The sequence below is a fragment of the Pagrus major genome, chromosome 6 (genome assembly GCF_040436345.1).
Source record: "Pagrus major chromosome 6, Pma_NU_1.0".
NCBI classification, from domain to species: Eukaryota; Metazoa; Chordata; class Actinopteri; order Spariformes; family Sparidae; genus Pagrus; species Pagrus major.
Genome location: NC_133220.1, coordinates 6,720,137 through 6,738,645, shown reverse-complemented (window position 1 = coordinate 6,738,645; position 18,509 = coordinate 6,720,137). Strand labels below are relative to the sequence as shown.

At 41.0% G+C, this 18,509-nt stretch overlaps 2 protein-coding genes across 2 annotated transcripts; both read left to right on the top strand.

Annotated features, from left to right (window-relative positions):
- Positions 1 to 2,090: 2,090 nt before the first annotated feature.
- LOC140998644 (protein SPMIP1) lies at positions 2,091 to 4,205 on the top strand. The gene is made up of 5 exons (XM_073468988.1): positions 2,091 to 2,153; positions 2,918 to 3,099; positions 3,455 to 3,635; positions 3,845 to 3,947; positions 4,074 to 4,205. Exons 2-5 carry the CDS (start codon positions 2,921 to 2,923, stop codon positions 4,190 to 4,192), a joined length of 582 nt encoding a protein of 193 aa, XP_073325089.1. The 5' UTR covers positions 2,091 to 2,153; positions 2,918 to 2,920; the 3' UTR covers positions 4,193 to 4,205.
- A 5,128-nt stretch (positions 4,206 to 9,333) lies between these two features.
- LOC140998642 (intermediate filament protein ON3) lies at positions 9,334 to 16,837 on the top strand. Its single transcript, XM_073468986.1, has 10 exons — positions 9,334 to 9,645; positions 13,929 to 14,137; positions 14,217 to 14,277; positions 14,573 to 14,668; positions 15,035 to 15,199; positions 15,370 to 15,495; positions 15,591 to 15,734; positions 16,323 to 16,399; positions 16,497 to 16,543; positions 16,731 to 16,837. Exons 1-10 carry the CDS (start codon positions 9,334 to 9,336, stop codon positions 16,835 to 16,837), a joined length of 1,344 nt encoding a protein of 447 aa, XP_073325087.1.
- The last annotated feature ends 1,672 nt before the right edge of the window (positions 16,838 to 18,509 follow it).

Genomic DNA, 18,509 nt, shown 5'->3' with positions numbered 1-18,509 from the left:
AAAATTGATTGTTGACTATTTTGGTAAAAGGAAAAAGGCCCAGCAGAGGTTGTACTTCCTGCGACAGCTCAGGAAGTTCAACTTGAAATAGTAAACACTGTTGGAAATGCTGCACTCCTTACAATAGCACCATCTTGTACATATTATTATTCATTTTTCAATTATTTATATACATTTTTTAGATTTAATATTTATTATACCATTCACTGTACATTGAGAGCAAACTTTACTGGTGTCAAATTCCTTGTTTGTGTACAAATAATTGGCCAATAAAGCCGATTCTGATTTTAAAAGAGAAATTGTTTCAGTCATTGTTCAAGTAAAAATGTCAATTGTTAATCTTAAAATGAAACAAATTGCTATTCTCAGTGTGTTTTCTTCAGAAAAATCACACAGCTGCTTCCCTCCGGAGTCCTGCAGCTTGTTGTCAGCTCCAGCTCTCTCAGCTGGGAGGGGTTGGACTTCAGAGCCGAGATAAAAGAAAGCACAGCTGATCTCTGACAACCTCGGGCCTCAAATCACGTGTGACTACATAATACTGTAAATTAACATAAATGCAAAACCAGGCACATGCTAGCTAGCTAGCTAGCTAAATAAATAAATAAATTAATACATGAAGTAGTGTGTGCTGGAGATCGTAGCAAACATGGCTTAACAGTCAACTTTACCGCCCCTAAACAAAGACAAAGCCCATCAGTGGAAACGATGTCAAAACACAAACGACGCCACTTTCCAGTCGTATCAATGTGGACAACAAGCTACAGTCTCGTTTTCTGAGCTGGACAGGTTACATTGGTCTAATTCACGTAGGTCGAAGTTCAAATCTGTGAATATATTTCCCAATTTACGGCAGTCAAGTGTTGTAGAAACACAGAAAAAACTCCAAGAGTCTCTGTCTTACCGGATAACCTTTCAAATCTGGATGAAAAAGTTTAATTTCCTCTCAGAAACTTTGACGTCTCCGCTTCATGATGAATGTCGCGCCACAAATTTGTGTTGTGACTTCTTCTTCGTCGTCTTTTTTCTGGACTACTTCCGGTAACCGGGATGTCTCGCGGCGCTCTGCTGCCCCCCACAGGTCGGGATGAGGTTGCAGTTCGCAGCGACTGATGGTCGGTGGAGGATTCAGCAGACTCTTCTCTTTTAGTGTCCTTTCTTCTTGATGAAGGGTGAAAACAAAAGAAAACAGAAACATTACATTAACCCTCATGCAACTTATATAACAAACATAATAATAATAATTTACTCAGACCACATTTAGTACATAAAAATGTCAAAAACTGTCATGAAAATACTACATATTAATATTATTTTCAACATTTACTGGGTTACAGTTTTCAACCAACATCAGTCCTGATAATAACTAACAAATATTCATTCATTTTCAGGATTTTAACCCTTTAAACACAAGTTTGTTTACATGATGCTGCTGTTTTTGGTAAATGAAAACAACAGTTTTTTTCTCATATACTTGGTTTATAGTATTTTTATTGCACTTTTTGACATGGAACATATATTTTGTACCAAGTATGGTCTCTAATCAGTTGCATGAGAGTTATTTTATTATTCATAATATGTTTTATTAGAGACCCTAACCCCTAAACTCTATTATAGACAAAGCCCCCTAAGACACAGGTGAAATAGCATGTATTTGTCCTATCTAGTGAAAAATAGTACAAATTATAAAAACTTATCCAGGACCACAGAGTGAAAGCCTGATGACATGGGATGCTGTAATGTCAGTTTGGATAATAAAAAAAATGTTTATAAAGTTTAATGATATGAACAACAGTTGTAGCTGTCTGTCTATAATATACACAGTGTGTTATAGAGATATTATATGAGCTGAGGTTGAAATTTAAAAGAAAAAAATATAACAAACACCTTTGCCAAAATGTATGTGTTGTGCATGTACAGGCAAAATGATCCAAAAATGAAAGTAAAAAATGTTCAGCGAGGGTTAAAGGCTTTTAGCATTTCAAAGGATCATATTTAGATTAGTGTAACAGGTTTGTAGTGGTGGGAAAACAGGATGTGTGTGTTTGTGTGTGTGTGTCTCATGTTTCCCGGTGTTACAGAGTGTTATCTGATCCACATCTCATTTCCACAGTGAGACGCTGATCCTGCACAGCTCTGCATCAGACACACTGAAGGTAAGTTCAGATATTTAATAATTATCTCATCTTATCATTTCATGTGAGGATTTCACAAATGCAAATCCAATTGCCTTTGATTTATATAATTTGTTGGTGTTTGTGGTGGTGGTGCGCAGTACTTATGGACTTTTTGTCTTAATGTAAGAGAATTGAAACCAGACAACATTTTCTTTCCTTCTTTCTTCTCCATACAAACATTTGACAGTTTTTTTTACAGATTATTCATAAATACAAGTCATCCAACCTGAACGACTAAAAATGTTATTTGTCGTGTTTGAGTGTTTCCTGATCTGAAACTCCTTCTGACAGCGCGTGTCAGAACTATTACAGATTCATGTGACTGTTTTCTGATCTGCCGCCTGTAAGGTTAAAGTTTGGTTAATTTAAGGAAACTTTTGGGCGATTGCGATTGCGTGGTCATTGTTAATTGCAACAAACACTTCGTTACGATACGATACGATACAATACGATACGATACGATATGTTACAATCTGATATATACTTTATTGATTTAAAGCTCTGTGGTCGGATGCTTCGTATCCATGTGAACCTTGGCTTCGACTGTCAGCTTGAAATTATCTGTCGCCTGACACTGTCAATGAGATAATCTGTGATGCTGGCTCACCTGGTTTTGATCTTTGCATCTTTGTTTGTTGACGTTCATTTTTATAGCCCTTTAAATTTAGTCTAACAAAGATGTAAATCCATATAAAACTCTGTCAAACGTGTACACTGAGTTGCTTATTGAGGCTCTCTGGCAGGAGATGCGCAGCCTGTTGACGACCCAGAGTCAGAACTGCTACCGAGAGCAGATCCAGAAGGAGATGTTGACCCGTTTGGCCTGGAAGAGCCGCTATGCCAAACTTTACCCGTCCTGCTACGATCCACAAAACAACAGCGGCACAGAGCCAACACAGCTGCCCCATCTGCCTCCTGACCCCCGGTGAGCTGCGTTATTCACATTAAAGGTGTTTTCATGTCCAAAACCAAATGTGTCTTCAGTATTGTCAAGATAAATCTGAGCAGTGACGGTTCAAAACAATTTTAGATTCTACTTTGTCATTTGAAATGTGTCAGCTGATGCCCCTAGCACATGAAGATAAGCCATGCAGACAGTGATGTGATGAGATTTTGATTTTGATTTTGATTTTGATGCAGTCGGTGCTGGAAAATAGGACAGTGGTTAATGTCAGTGTGTGTTGAATTCATTCATGTCTGTCCTGTTTAGTGAGCAGTGGTTACAGTCATCACACAAACTATTGATGAGACACATCTTGTCTTTATGCTCCACCCACCAGGGCTGTCCTGCCTCCTGTATCCAAGACACCCGAGAAGCAGAGCGACCTTCCTCCTCCTCCTCTTCCTCCTCGACCTCTTCTGCTCTCAGTGGAAGGAGAGGGGCGTCTGGATGTGCCCCCCGTTATGAGGCCCGTTTCTCCACGGACCAGACACGCTCTTTATCAGGACTCCTCTCATCATGTATGAACTGAAGCTTTAGATTAAAATGTATTTTAATATTATGCATAAATAAAAAAGTCCCTTCAATTGTTGCTGTTTATAATAAGAAATGTTTTAACAAAGCTAGTCATGCTAATGCTATGTCAGCCAGTACTCCCTGTATTTTTGACACATTTTTAACTTTGAACATCACATATTCAAAGTCATTTTGAACAACACGTCCTCTGCAGGGGAAAGGGCGACGACTGTACCTGCAGAGACGAGGTCAGATGAGACCAGAGGAGAAGTTTGACTTTCCTCTGCTCTCATCCTGGGAGTACGGGTGGAGGCTCGGTGAGTTAACCAGATTTCATGGCAAGACATCAAATTCTCATAGAAACCACCGCCATCATCACATCCTCTTTGTCGTACCCTAGTTGTTTGCTCTGTAGTAACGTCACCTGCCCCCTGGATCTACAGGTGACTACACTCTGGACTACAGAACTCCATCTCGTGCCAAGTCGTCGGTGGTGAAGGACACCTTCTACACCAGGAACGGTGTGTTCAGCAGCCCGTCAGCTACCGACACACTGGGCTGAAGTCCAGCCTATCATAAAGGAGTATTATAAACAATTTTGTAATGATTGTACTGACTAATCGTGTGTAATAACAAATAAATCCGTCCAGTAATCCTGTACTTCCTGTGTGCTGCTGTCTGTTTATCCTCCACACGGCTGTAAGGTTAAGTGTCTGCCAACCTGATACTGCGTGATGGATAATGAATGAACTTCTGGCCGGGTTTCACACAGAAATATACACACCTGATACCTTTTAAATAGTGAGTCACTGGAGGAAATGTTACGCACCACAGCGTTAAATATTTCATGTCTGATCGGTCACTGTAATTCTGTTATGCTCCCTCCGAGCAGTGTAGTTTAAAATCCTGATGTAAAGATGTTTATAGTTTTTAACATATAAAGTTATTTAAAGGTGCAATATGTTATATCAGTGTGAGAATTTTAGTTTAAAACACTCAAAAGCGTGACTAAAATTATAACAGAATTTAAGGAAACTTGACACACCAAAGATGGAAGTTTTATTTTATTTGAAATCTGATTGATTGATTGATCAGATTATTTTTTATTGATTGATTGATTGACCTCACTCTGAGTGTCAGACACTCACACACAAACAGTCAATAGGAGGACTCTGGACGCTTTGTTTCTCTCTTTTGTATTCTGTATTGAGTTGACAAACCAAATAACGTGCAATAACTCATATTTCTACTGTAGCATTATATTTAGATATATTATTTAGATAGATTTTTATTTTTCTGCATATTTTCTACGACTTTTGAATGGGAGCAGCTGTAACGCAAGCAATTTCCCCTCGGGGATCAATAAAGTGCTTCTGATTTTGATTCTGATTCTTGATGCTGCCACCAGGGGGCGCCAAAGTCTAACAAGTGTGAATCTAAAGGCCTCCAGTGTGTTTGTATGTGTGCACATACAACAGACAGACGCCTCGTGCTCTGGCTTGAATGACTGTGCTTTAGGCTGTAGCCCGCTTCACCAATCACAACATGACTGAATAATAATAATAATAATAATAATAATAATAATAATATTAAAAAATAAATAATCATCACAATAATATCAATAATTAATCATCAGCACCATGACATTTGATGTTTTTGTGATAAAATGCCGTAAATAAGATTCACAGCTGCAAACAAAGACAAGTTTGAATTTAAAAAATGCACCTGCTTCATGAGAATTGTTTTCAGGCCTCTCAGCCAAATGGAGGCCGATCATTTGAACAGTAAAGCAGTTTGAAACGTGAAAACTGTGTGATGAGGGAGTTTTGTTTGTGACTGTGCGTCAGGCAGAAAAAAATAATAAGCAAAAAAATTAAAGTCGGCACCATGAGTGACACGAGGACGACGTGGAGGCCTTTAAATAGCTCAGGAACTCCTCAGTAGTTTGAAGTGAGTTGATTTCCACCGCAGTTCTCTTCACGCACTGAGGGGCCGACGTGCCGCGTCATCATAGATATCTATCAGAGATATATATCTGATGACGCGGCCGTGGCCCTCAGAGGGTGCCTACGAGCCCGGCCATGCCGAGAAGCATGCCGGGACACTGGCAACCACCCTCACCTGTGCGTAGGTATCCATACTGGCGCTCAGATCCCGCTAACAGCCACCCTCTGCCAAGCAGCGTGCACCTGCAGGGCAGCGTGCAGCTGCTGCGGACCCAGAGCCGCATGGAGGGTGCAGCCGTCCTCACGCTCGTGCGCTAAGTGGCGAGATGTCTGCTCGCTCAGCGCGCGCTCGGAGGGCCTCCTGTGGAGGCTGGTCACGCACCCTGCATGTCGGCTGTGGCTGAAGCCGGAGGCCACCAGAGAGGCTGCGGTGAGATATTTAGCGATGAGTTTGACAGAAAAGTCATTTTTGAAGACTTTGACAAAATGAGAAAATGATCCACACATCTCATCATCTGAGACCGTCTCAGCAGCAATCAGTTATCAGTATTTCGTTTTTATTTGGTTTGGCTTTTTTTGCTTTCTCCCACATCCTGACCTTGAAATAAGGCTGAACCATGAATTCCTTGAGTGTCTTCACTTCATGTGTAAACGGTTCAGAGGAGCGAATAACTATTTGGGAGGTTGGAAAAATGACGCATCTGGAGGGAGAAGGCGACGCGAGATCCTCCGCCTCTGACACCTGGGCCTGCAGGCAGGTGCCTCATCGATATGGCAGGTGGACAAAACGTCATTAGATTGTGTCCTTTAATAGTGGTGTCATTGAGTGAGTCCGTGTTTTGTCATTTTCTAATTCATCATGTATGTTAGACACGTTCAGTGGCGGTGTAGTGCCGAGAAGAGACTGCTTGCCGACGGGAACGCGCATCAGTTCAGAGGAAGTGGGCGTAGGTCTACTACGGGTCAGCTGGCAGACGCAGCACCGAGAGAAATGTTTTGTTTACTGTGCAGTCCTGTAGCCCAAGTGAAGAGGCTACGGAAACAGAACGGCGCAGATAAAAAAAGTAACCTGATGTTTCCATAATGTAGGCTAGTTGTCAACAATTGATGAGGGTAGATGCTTTACCTTGCCACTTTTATTGTTGTTGTTGTTGTTGTTATCGTTGTTGCAATGTGATTTTACACCGCTTTGATCTATAAATAAAGTCATAATTCAATATATGTTTCAGTGATTTTATAACGAGGATTAGGAAATCAATGCAGAAAAGTTTCCACGTCACATTAGAAAGCAATCATATAACACATACTGAGAAATTAGTAAGTGCGATCAGAGGTGGGTAATAACGATTTACATTTAGGCTACTTCATTACATTTACTTAAGTAACTTTTTGGATAACTTTTAAGAGCATAATTATGAATACAATAATGCAGTATATATAGAACTGTAGGCTAACTGTAACGGATTGCCTTTACATTCTGCATAACATCCTCTGTGTTTGCCAGGTGCATGTACAGTGAATTTGGTCAATATCACTGTGTCACTGTGCAGTCACTTTTCGGCAGGCCCTGCCGAAAAGTGACTGCACCCTGTAACTCTGGATTGGGAGGGGTTACATTCTCTGTCTTTTCAGCATTAATAGTAGAGGAAACCAGGTGCATGTACAGTGAATTTGGTCAATATGACTCCTTGCAATAAGGACTTACAGGGTGCAGTCACTTTTCGGCAGGGCCTGCCGAAAAGTGACTGCACCCTGTAACTCTGGATTGGGAGGGGTTACATTCTCTGTCTTTTCAGCATTAATAGTAGAGGAAACCAGGTGCATGTACAGTGAATTTGGTCAATATCACTCCTTGTAATCCAGAGTTACAGGGTGCAGTCACCTTTCGGCAGGGCCTGCCGAAAAGTGACTGCACCCTGTAACTCTGGATTGGGAGGGGTTACATTCTCTGTCTTTTCAGCATTAATAGTAGAGGAAACCAGGTGCATGTACAGTGAATTTGGTCAATATCACTCCTTGCAATAAGGACTTACAGGGTGCAGTCACTTTTTGGCAGGGCCTGCCGAAAAGTGACTGCACCCTGTAACTCTGGATTGGGAGGGGTTACATTCTCTGTCTTTTCAGCATTAATAGTAGAGGAAACCAGGTGCATGTACAGTGAATTTGGTCAATATGACTCCTTGCAATAAGGACTTACAGGGTGCAGTCACTTTTCGGCAGGGCCTGCCGAAAAGTGACTGCACCCTGTAACTCTGGATTGGGAGGGGTTACATTCTCTGTCTTTTCAGCATTAATAGTAGAGGAAACCAGGTGCATGTACAGTGAATTTGGTCAATATCACTCCTTGCAATAAGGACTTATAGGGTGCAGTCACTTTTCGGCAGGGCCTGCCGAAAAGTGACTGCACCCTGTAACTCTGGATTGGGAGGGGTTACATTCTCTGTCTTTTCAGCATTAATAGTAGAGGAAACCAGGTGCATGTACAGTGAATTTGGTCAATATCACTCCTTGTAATCCAGAGTTACAGGGTGCAGTCACTTTTCGGCAGGCCCTGCCGAAAAGTGACTGCACCCTGTAACTCTGGATTGGGAGGGGTTACATTCTCTGTCTTTTCAGCATTAATAGTAGAGGAAACCAGGTGCATGTACAGTGAATTTGGTCAATATCACTCCTTGCAATAAGGACTTACAGGGTGCAGTCACTTTTCGGCAGGGCCTGCTCACTTGGGCTACAGGACTGCACAGTAAAAAAAACATTTCTCTCGGTGCTGCGTCTGCCAGCTGACCCGTAGTAGACCTACGCACACTTCCTCTGAACTGATGCGCGTTCCCGTACCAGAGAGGCTGCGAGTTATTTAGCGTTGAGTTTGACAGAAAAGTCATTTTTGAAGACTTTGACAAAATGAGAAAATGATCCATACATTTCATCATCTGAGACCGTCTCAGCTGCAATCAATTACCAGTATTTCGTTTTTATTTAAGCTGTGTCTGTGCTGTAACTATAGAAAGGCTCCACTGATTGTAACAAAAGGACTGTTTTGAACAGTGTTGTATGAACGACCAAAAACTCAAGCTTGAATAATGATCAGACTGTAGGTGGTCCTTTGGAGTGCAGGGGGCACTGGTGAGGACCTGGTTTGACTCTGCTGTGGCATCGGCCAAATACTCAAGAAAAGTAACCCAGAAGATTTTTTAAGTACAGTACTTGAGTAAATGCACTGATTTTGAATGAATATATGTTTAAAGGAATTTCAGCTGAAATTTGTGTTGGAGTTTTTCATTTCATAATGTTTCCAAATGTGTGTTATCCGTCTGCCTGATCATCAATAATCATTAATGGCCCAGAAAAAATTAAATAAGAAACATATTGGTTGACTCCTAATCCATTGAATGTGCTGAGTCAGCAGAAAACAGGTAACTTCTTTACGTTTTCTCTGAAGATTAGAACAATAGATATCCGACACCACGGCTCTTTGTGCTCCAGCTTCTCTCCTCCTCCGCTGACTCCACCTGGGGAGGCTTAAAGGCCATGAGACACCTGAGATGCCTCACTGTGCTCAGACATCTTACACTCACCTGTTTCACTTCTCTGCCTCTCATTGACTCAGTTGTTCATTCTCTGCTCAGCACAGCCAGAGAGTGTCTTCTTAATCTGTATATTTGTCCTCTATCTCAGTCTTTCCACTATCTGCTCTCCTTCCTCCATTCATTCATATCTCCATCTTCCATCTCTGCACCCCATCATCTCTGCCTCCACCATGAGTCTGAGTCGTACCAAGCGGATCAGCTCCAGTAACTCCGTCCGGAGCAGCAGTGGGTCGAGGAGGCTGAGCGGTTTCGGTCCGGTTCAGGGGGGGTTCAGTGGCATCTCCCTGAGCAGCAGCTCCCTCTATGCTGGGACCAACGGGCACCACCACGGCCTGGGCACCCCTCTGGCGTCCCTGTCGGTCAACAAGAGCCTGCTGGCGCCCCTCAACCTGGAGATCGACCCCAGCCTGTCCATGAGCCGAACCCACGAGAAGGAGCAGATCAAGAGCCTCAACAACCGCTTTGCAAGCTTCATAGATAAGGTAAAGGGCTGAGAGCTGAAGTACTCAAGAACTGTACTTATGTGCAATTTTGAGGTACTTGTACTTTACTTGTGTACTTTCATTTTCTTTTACTTTCTACAACCCAGATTCCAAAAAGTGTGGGACGGTGTGTAAAACATAAATCTGTTTTTTGTCGCCCCTGTCCCAACCAGTGTTGTGAAAAGTACACAAAAGTCATACTTGGTTAAAAGTAAAGAAAGTCTTAAAGTATCTCGTATTAAATGAAGTCAAGCATCAAAATGTATTTATATCAAATCCTGTATTCAGAAAAAAATGCACTACTGTTGCTCTGATGCAGGATGTAATCTGCAAAGTAATTTCAGTTATCAAATAAATGTAGGGAGTAAAAAGTACAATATTTGGCTAAAAAATGTAGAGGAGGCAAAGTATCAAGTAACAGAAGATGAAAATACTCAAGTAAAGTACAAGTACCTCAAAACTGCACTGAAGTAGGACTACAGTACTTGAGTAAATGTACTTAGTTACATTCCATCACTGGTACCAACGATTGAAACGTGTTGCTGGCATCAAATTCAGAATAAACATATTTACAAAAATCAATGAAGTTGATGAGGTTAAACATTAAATATATTGTTTTTGTGCTGTTTTCAATTTGAGAATTAGCAACTTGTCACATTCTGTTTTATTTATGTGGATGTTGTTCTTCTCAAGTATGAAATGTACAAAATGTAAAGCTTGTTAGTGATTTATAAGTAATTCATGTTTTAAGCCAAAATAATCCACAAACACTCTCTGATCAGACTCAATGTGAGAATTTGCTGCTTTTCTTTGCTGTGGTTGGAGAGTTAGTCAAAAGAAGCGTTTTGAAAACATCACCTTCAGCTTCAGGAAATTGCTCCTTAAATGCATAAAAGCAGCAGCAAGCCTTTGTAAACTGAAGCTGACTGTGAAGCTCTGTGAAGCTGAGGGGAGCTGTAGATTCAGCTGATGATTCTCTGCAGGTTCATCGTTACCAGAGAGGAAAAAGACACCTTTTACACTGTTTTCACTTTGTCATTTGTTACATTATTATGATACTGATTATAACGACTTTAAGAACTAAAGCTGACCTTAATGAAAACCTTTACAAGGTCACAATAATAACACAAGCTAACCTCATATTTAAGAGCTTGACTACACAAATAACTTCACCTGGCATTTTGCATTGTAAATCTGAGAGGTAACAGCGTTGATGTTCCTGAAGAACACAGCCTGCACACATTCCCACAGGAGGAGCGACCGGCTCTGTGATAATGTCGGACATTGATACCGTACTTAGGGAACATCTCCGCTTTCTCACGGAGCAGGTAACACAATCTCACAAAAGAGGCATTGTTGGCTTCTCACATCAGCAGAGATACACTTCAGGCTTAGAGACACAAAGTGCTGCGCTGGACCGAGCTCCGTTTGTCCAAATGCACAAAACTAACCTCTTTGTTTTAGAGTCCTGATTTAAATGCACCACAAATATGTCAGATTTAAACGGACACAGGAAGGTGTCCGGTGATCATTACACTCATCCTGTGTTTCTTCTTTAGAAAGTATGGTCGGTATCTTCACATTAAAAGTTCGACATCCACTTAGACTGCGTTTGAGCACCAAGCATCGAGTCCACCTCTCCTCTCCTTGAATCTCGCGTTAGTGCCAGACTGTGGGGACGGCTGTATCAAAGTCTATGGGAGATGCATGGAGAAACACACTTAAACCCAACATATCCATGTCATATGACTTCTGATGAAGAAATACCTCCAGAAAATGAAAGACCACACTTCAGAGAGTTGGTTAGCCACTGATTTTTTCCCCAAAATGATTGATGGGGCTGATAATATTGACCAAACGCAGCAGATCTGACCAAATACTGCTGATGAGACTGCACTTACACTGCAAGCAGGAGCCTTTCAACATGTTGATAAGAAAATCAGTGGTTAACCTGATTGAACCTTGACTTCAACACAGTCCAGCCCCAAAACAAGATGATGTAATGACCCTTCCTTCTTTTTTAGGTTCCTTGGCTCATGTCAGGGAATTAATGAAAATGAGACAGCGTAGACTAAAACCAACCACCGATCACAAAGTGGTCACATTATGGCACTTTTGGCAGTATTGAGGGCAAAGTTTTCATACAAATACAATAATTATCATACATCTTGCAACACTGCCCAGTGGGCACCCAAGCGTTGGTCACAGAAAGACTAAAACTGGTCTGGAAATTTAGTTTAAAATGTTCTCAAGGGTTGTTTTTTTCATCTATTTAAGGCTGCCAAAGAGAATGACTTTGCAGTAAGTGAAGCGACCAGGGTCTGTGTTCGTAAACCCTGTTAGATTTTGTTGGAAGTTATCCACCAAATTAGCTTCAGTGTTCCGAGACAAAATATTGTGAAACCTCTCAGGAAACATTCGAAAGCTTGTCCGTCCGTCTCTGTAAATGAGCTGGTCGATGTGACTCCCCAGGTAACAGCTGACACACAAAAGAGTCCCTGTTTGCTCTTCTTGGAGTCGTAGGTGATCTCAGTTCCAGGTGAAGTGAGGCGACTTCAGCCTGGGCTCATTTTATTCTGTCCAGGTCACTTTGTTTTTGCTCTGTTTTATAAATCCAGGATGGTTTTTCTGATTTATTGATGGAAATTAAAACGCCAGAATCTGCTTGGTGCAGCTACATTTGGCGAAGAATCAATTAAATGCAAGAAAAGCTGTTTGTTTCTCATGATGCTTTTTCTCTTTAAATATTGGACATCCTGCTCGTCAGCAGCGTGTTAAGAAGAGAGAAAGCTGCTGAAAGGCAAAGTCGAGTCAACTGATGAATGAACTAACCCTGACATTACTCGTGTAATCCAACCCTGAGTGGCCCAACAGCACTGAAACATTAAAGAGCTGCCTCCCTCATGCAGAGCAGCAATAAGTCCAAAACAACGGGCAAAGTTGTATTTGTTGCACGATCATAGCCAGATTTTAATCTGAATTAAGGAAATGTGATATTAATCATTGATACTGGTTATTGCAGACATGATCCCTGAAACAGTTAATGAGACTTAAACCCTGAAAAAATAAAGAGAATTCAGTGAATGCATCTGGGATTTAAACGGCCATTTAAACTCTGTATCAGTGGTGCCGGGCTGCTGGATATTTAAGCTATCTGTCCCATTTCCTTCCCATTGAGTCCAGCGGTAACCTGATAAATCAGGTCAGACATGGTGCGGTCGTGTCTCAGAGGGAGATTATTCTGCTCTGAGCTGAACGCAGGCTTTGTGTTGGGAGGAGGAGGTACAATAGGAGGTGGACAGACCCGGCTGCAGGCTGGAAACACGAGCTGTGCAGATACAGGAGTACAGTCAGGTGATGACATTCACATCCAGCTGCTGGAATGATGCCGTTTCTTTAACCTCTGATTAACCAAAGGAAGGACGTCATTCTATGGCTGCAATAATGATTATTTAGATTATATACTTTAAATGAATCTAACTATTTTTTTATAATTAATTATTTGGTCTGTAAAATGTCAGAAAATATAAAAAATTGTCCGTCATAATTTCCCAGAACTAAAAATTATGTTTTCATAATATTTTGTTGTTCAATCATCAATTCAAAACCCAGTTCTGGGACTGTATAATCAAGTAAAAGTAAAATTACTCCGATTAAAAGTAAAATTTACCTTTTGAGAACCAACTTAAGTAAATGAAAAAAGTGCCTGGTTAATAAATTGCTCGAAGTACAAGATACTTTTCATTTTAGTGCAAGAAAGTAACGTAACTTAATTACTTAAGTAACTTAAGTAATTAATCATGAACTGAACTGAACTGAACTGAACTTAAGTAATTAAGTTGAAGTTATCATCTGTTACGTCATCTTTAGAGCCTGAATTATCAATACAATTAAGGATTTTGATCAACAAAATGAGTAATCAAATGATATTTTCAGCTTTACATGCTTCACTGATAGGCATACATAAAAATGACCAACTGAGTAATGTTGATACATGTTAGCGTGGTAGAATGAACAAAGCTAAATCGCAGTAAATATTGAAAATTCAACAGGTGACTGGAAACCTGGACTCCTTGAGGATCCCTGTGTGTGTTTCAGAAACTACAACAGCAACAGATTTGCTGAAGCCGCATGAAGCTAACTGTGTTCATTTGATTTTCTGTTGGACTCACTAACAAGTCAAAAATAGTTATTTAAACTCAAAACCTCTGATATGACCCTAAAAAAATTCATTCTGGTACCTGAAAGCACTTTATTTAAACCTTCTATCTCATTTTTTCCAGGTGCGTTTCCTGGAGCAGCAGAATAAGATGCTTGAGACCAAACTGGAGCTGCTGCAGGGCCAGGGGGTGGGCCGGTCCAACGTGGAGCCCCTGTTCGAGGCCTACATGGCGGGTCTGAGGCGTCAAATGGACCTGGTGAACAACGACAAGATCAAGCTGGACGGGGAGCTGAGGAACATGCAGGGCCTGGTGGAGGACTACAAACACAAGTAAATAATATCCCTAATGCTACTGTGAGTTCTGTAATAAAGAAGTGTGTATCATTTGTGCGTCCTGTCTCTGTCACAGATATGAGGACGAGATTAACAAGAGGAACAATCTGGAGAACGACTTTGTTATCCTAAAGAAGGTCAGCATATCACACACACACACACTCATTCAGGTGTGGTAAGATGAACCACTCTATTGTCCTTTTCTTTTGTCCTTATTGTCTTCTCCTCTACATTCCCACATGCATTTTTTTTTGTTGTTCAGCGTTCATCAGTTTTCTCCTCCAAATGTGTGAAATGCTTGAACAGCCAGTCGTGTATGATAAACAAAAAATTAACTTTTCATCACAGAGCTGTGACCATGACTGTCAACTCTTCGGTCCTGTTTAATCTCTGTGTGAGTGAATGTTTCATTGTGTGTGTGTGTGTGTTCAGGATGTAGACTCGGCCTACCTGGTGAAGGCAGACCTGGAGGATAAGGTGGGATCTCTGACTGATGAAATCAACTTCCTGCGCAACATCTATGAGGAGGTACTGCAACTTGTTCATGCCTCAATGTTACAACAGAGTCATCAGCTTTATTTGCACATTTCCCGTCTGATATCAAGTTGGTTCTTTGTTCTGTCTCCATGTCACGACTCACTGGAGAGTTGACTTTTTTTGACGTTTTAAATAATTTTATAATATCAGCCAATGGAAATCTTTCTTATATTGTCCTCGTTGTTGCTTCTCGTAAGAAAAACAAGAAAAAGAGCTCAAACATCTGCAGCTTCACAGAAACATGCCTGGACATTTCATTTTTGGACGAACAAATAATCTTGATTTTAGTTTTAATATTGTGATTGCATGATTATGATTTGCTGTCACTTGTCACCCCTGTTTTGTTTCCTTCATCAGGAGCTTCGTGAGCTGCAGGCCAGCATCAAGGACACCTCTGTGGTGGTGCAGATGGACAACAGTCGCAGCCTGAACATGGAGCAGATCGTAGCCGAGGTCAAAGCTCAGTACGAGGAGATCGCGGCCCGCAGCCGAGAGGAGGCAGAGGCCTGGTACAAGAGCAAAGTAAGGACGAGGATACAGGAGACAGTTACTTTTCACCACTGACTCTGAGTAGTTTATCTGATGTTTATCATCAATTATAACTGTTTGAAGGTGATAAAAAATCTCCTTGTGGGCCAAATGTCACCCAGCTCTCTGTGATGCAGTTAATGTCGACCTTCCTCTGTGTGTAGTTCGACCAGATGTCGGTGCAGGCGAGCCAGTACGGAGACGAACTCCGTCTGGTGAAGGGAGAGGTGGCCGAGGTCAACCGACTGATCAGCCGACTGCAGAGCGAGATAGAGGCCGTCAAGGCGCAGGTACAAATACAGAAAAATGTTCAGACTAGCAGAATATAACTCTCTGGATGATTCCAGTCCAGCATCGATGATTTTTTGTCCCTGTGCTCCATCAGCGTGGCAATCTGGAGAACCAGCTGGCTGAGGCGGAGGAGCGTGGAGAGCTGGCTGTGAAAGAAGCCAAAGCCCGGACCAGAGACCTGGAGGACGCACTGCAGAGGGCCAAGCAGGACATGGCCAGACAGCTCCGAGAGTATCAGGTGAGGGAGGGGGGAGGAAGGACGGGCAGCAATGGAGAACAGATAGAAAAGAGCAGGATCAAGGATCAAGGTTTATTGTCAGTATACAATACACGATTGTACAGACATGTAGAAGAAGGAAGCAGAAGCAGATCCCAGTCTGCTTTTGGTGACAAGTCCTCATCTACTGCAGTTGTTTAGGAGAATGCTGCAACGCTGTTTTGCTGTGACGGTCCAGAAATGTTTTGTGGACTATGAAACTTCACCTGACTTTCCATCAGCATGAGATAATGACTGAATCTTCATTTTTTGGGTGAACTGTTCTTTTAAGAGGAAAAGCAATTGTTTCATTTTTTACACAGAAAATTTAATTTGTAAAGTAAATAGTAACTAAAGCTGTCAGAAAAAATGCAGGGAGCTAAAAAGTACAATATTTCCCTCTGAAATGTAGCAGAGTAAAAGAGGAAAGTGCCATGAAAAGAAAAAACTTGAGTACAAGTACCTAAATTTTTATTTAATCTTTAGCAAATCTACGGTCTACGGTTCCATGGTATGTGGAGTCAAATCAGTCTAAAAAGTCCTGAGTTTTATCTTCCTTTTCACCTGCAGGACCTGATGAACGTGAAACTGGCTCTGGACATTGAGATCGCCACCTACAGGAAGCTGCTGGAAGGAGAGGAGGACAGGTGAGAGGAGGAGAACAGGAGATGTGATGACTGTCTGTCTGTGTGTGTCTCCTTCAGTACTTTATACCAGCTAATCTCTCAGTCTCGTCTTCTGCAGACTGGGACAGCAGTCCATCCTCAACATCCAGGCCGTCTCCAGCTACAGTAAGTGACAAACTCAGCCCGAACCTCCACCTGCACTGAGGATGTGACAGATAACTGATATCTCTTTTCTGTTTTGAAATACAAGACATTTAACGATGCTACGTTGAGTTTTTAGGATGTGATTACACTCTTTTTTTTGCCCGTCTTTCTTCCTCTGTCTCTCTTTTTTTCTGTATTCTCTCTCAAGGTAATAAAAGTACTAATGGCTACCACAGTAACAGCAGCTCTCCTGCTCCAAGACTGCTGATAAAGACAACTGAGACCAGAGACAGCAGCAGATTCAGCATTCACTGAGGACACACACACACACACACACAGACACACACACACACACACACACACACACAACATGCATGCAGTGGTGGAAGGTAACTAAGTACATATACTCACATACTTCTTTTCTGCTACGATCTACTTTCAGAAGGAAACATTGTACTTTATACTCCACTACAATCTTCACTTACTAGTTACTTTATGTATTAAGATTTTAGTGAAGTACAATCACAATCACTTCATTGAGTACTTTTATTTTTAACACTTTAAATACATTTTCCTGATTATGCTTACATATATATATTTTTTTTAACAAAAGTTACATTTTAAATGCAGGACTTTTACTTGTAATGGAGTATTTTTACTGCGTGGTATTAGTACTTTTATCTGAGTGCTTCTTCCACCACTACACTCACACACACACACACACACACACACACACACACACACACACACACACACACACACACACACACACACACACACACACACACACACATCTACAGTTTTATTTTCTAACAGGTTTCTTGTGTGTGCAAGGGGTCATATAATTACTAACTTTTACTTAGTGTAGAATAATGGAAAAATAAAATCATTTATACATCTAAACATGGAAAATTAATTGGAAATAGAGCCGGGATTTTTTGCGCCTGATATGATTTTAACAATATAAAGATTTTAACGTCTTAACTGCAGTCTGTCGGACTTTAGTTATACCAAGTAGCTCGGGGCCTTTAACCTTCTTTGGCTCCTAACGCTGTACTAGACTTTGTATTATTTTCTATATTCCATTAATCTGTGGTGAGATTATTAGAATATAAGATTGTTGTAGTTTTTAAAATCATTTTGGGGATATTCTGTTATGCATTTTATATCCAACACAGAGTTTTGTGTCTTTAACTCAGACTTTTTCAGCTCAGTTTTTTACTCTGAGGTTGTTTTGTTAGAACGTTCTTGATGCTGTTATCAGATTAACTCGTAGTTTTCAGCTACAGATGTAATGGGATTAAGTGTCTTTATTACTTTACTACTGTTGCATTACAAATAAAGTGAACATGAACTAAAAAGACTCACAAGGAGTGTTTTTTCTTTCCTGCTTTTTAAAACATTTTCAGACAAAGTTATGGAGAGAGCTGCTCTCTTTTTGACAAGCAAGTGACTAATATTTCAAACGACAGACATGAAAACGGTTAAATATACTATTCAAATGCATTCTTTTAACTGTAATAAAAATACCACTATTTGTGAGAAATCAACACTTAAAGCACATGCACATACATTGTATGACCTAAACTTGTTTTTTTGGGGGGGACGTTTATGACCAGGTGTCAAATATAGAGTGATGCTCAGATGAGTGAATATGACTGATGGGAAAATAAACAAGAGTTTGCAGATGCCGACCTTTATTTCATTAAAATTCTACTTGAATTATTTTGTATTAGTTGCTTCCCCTGTTCCTGTGAGTGTCTTTGGCCTCTGAAGATCCACTGGACTAAAGCAGCTGAACATCAGCAGTGAGGTGCTCTCAGTTATAGCTGAACACTGCCCTCTAGAGCTTCATTCATCTATGTGCACCTCAACAAATAGGAAGACAGAGAAAGTTGCTACTCCATGTCAGGTTTTGACAAGTTGTGGTGAATCAAACTGAGATTGAAATCCAATAAAATATAATTCCCCAATTTTCTGAAAGCAG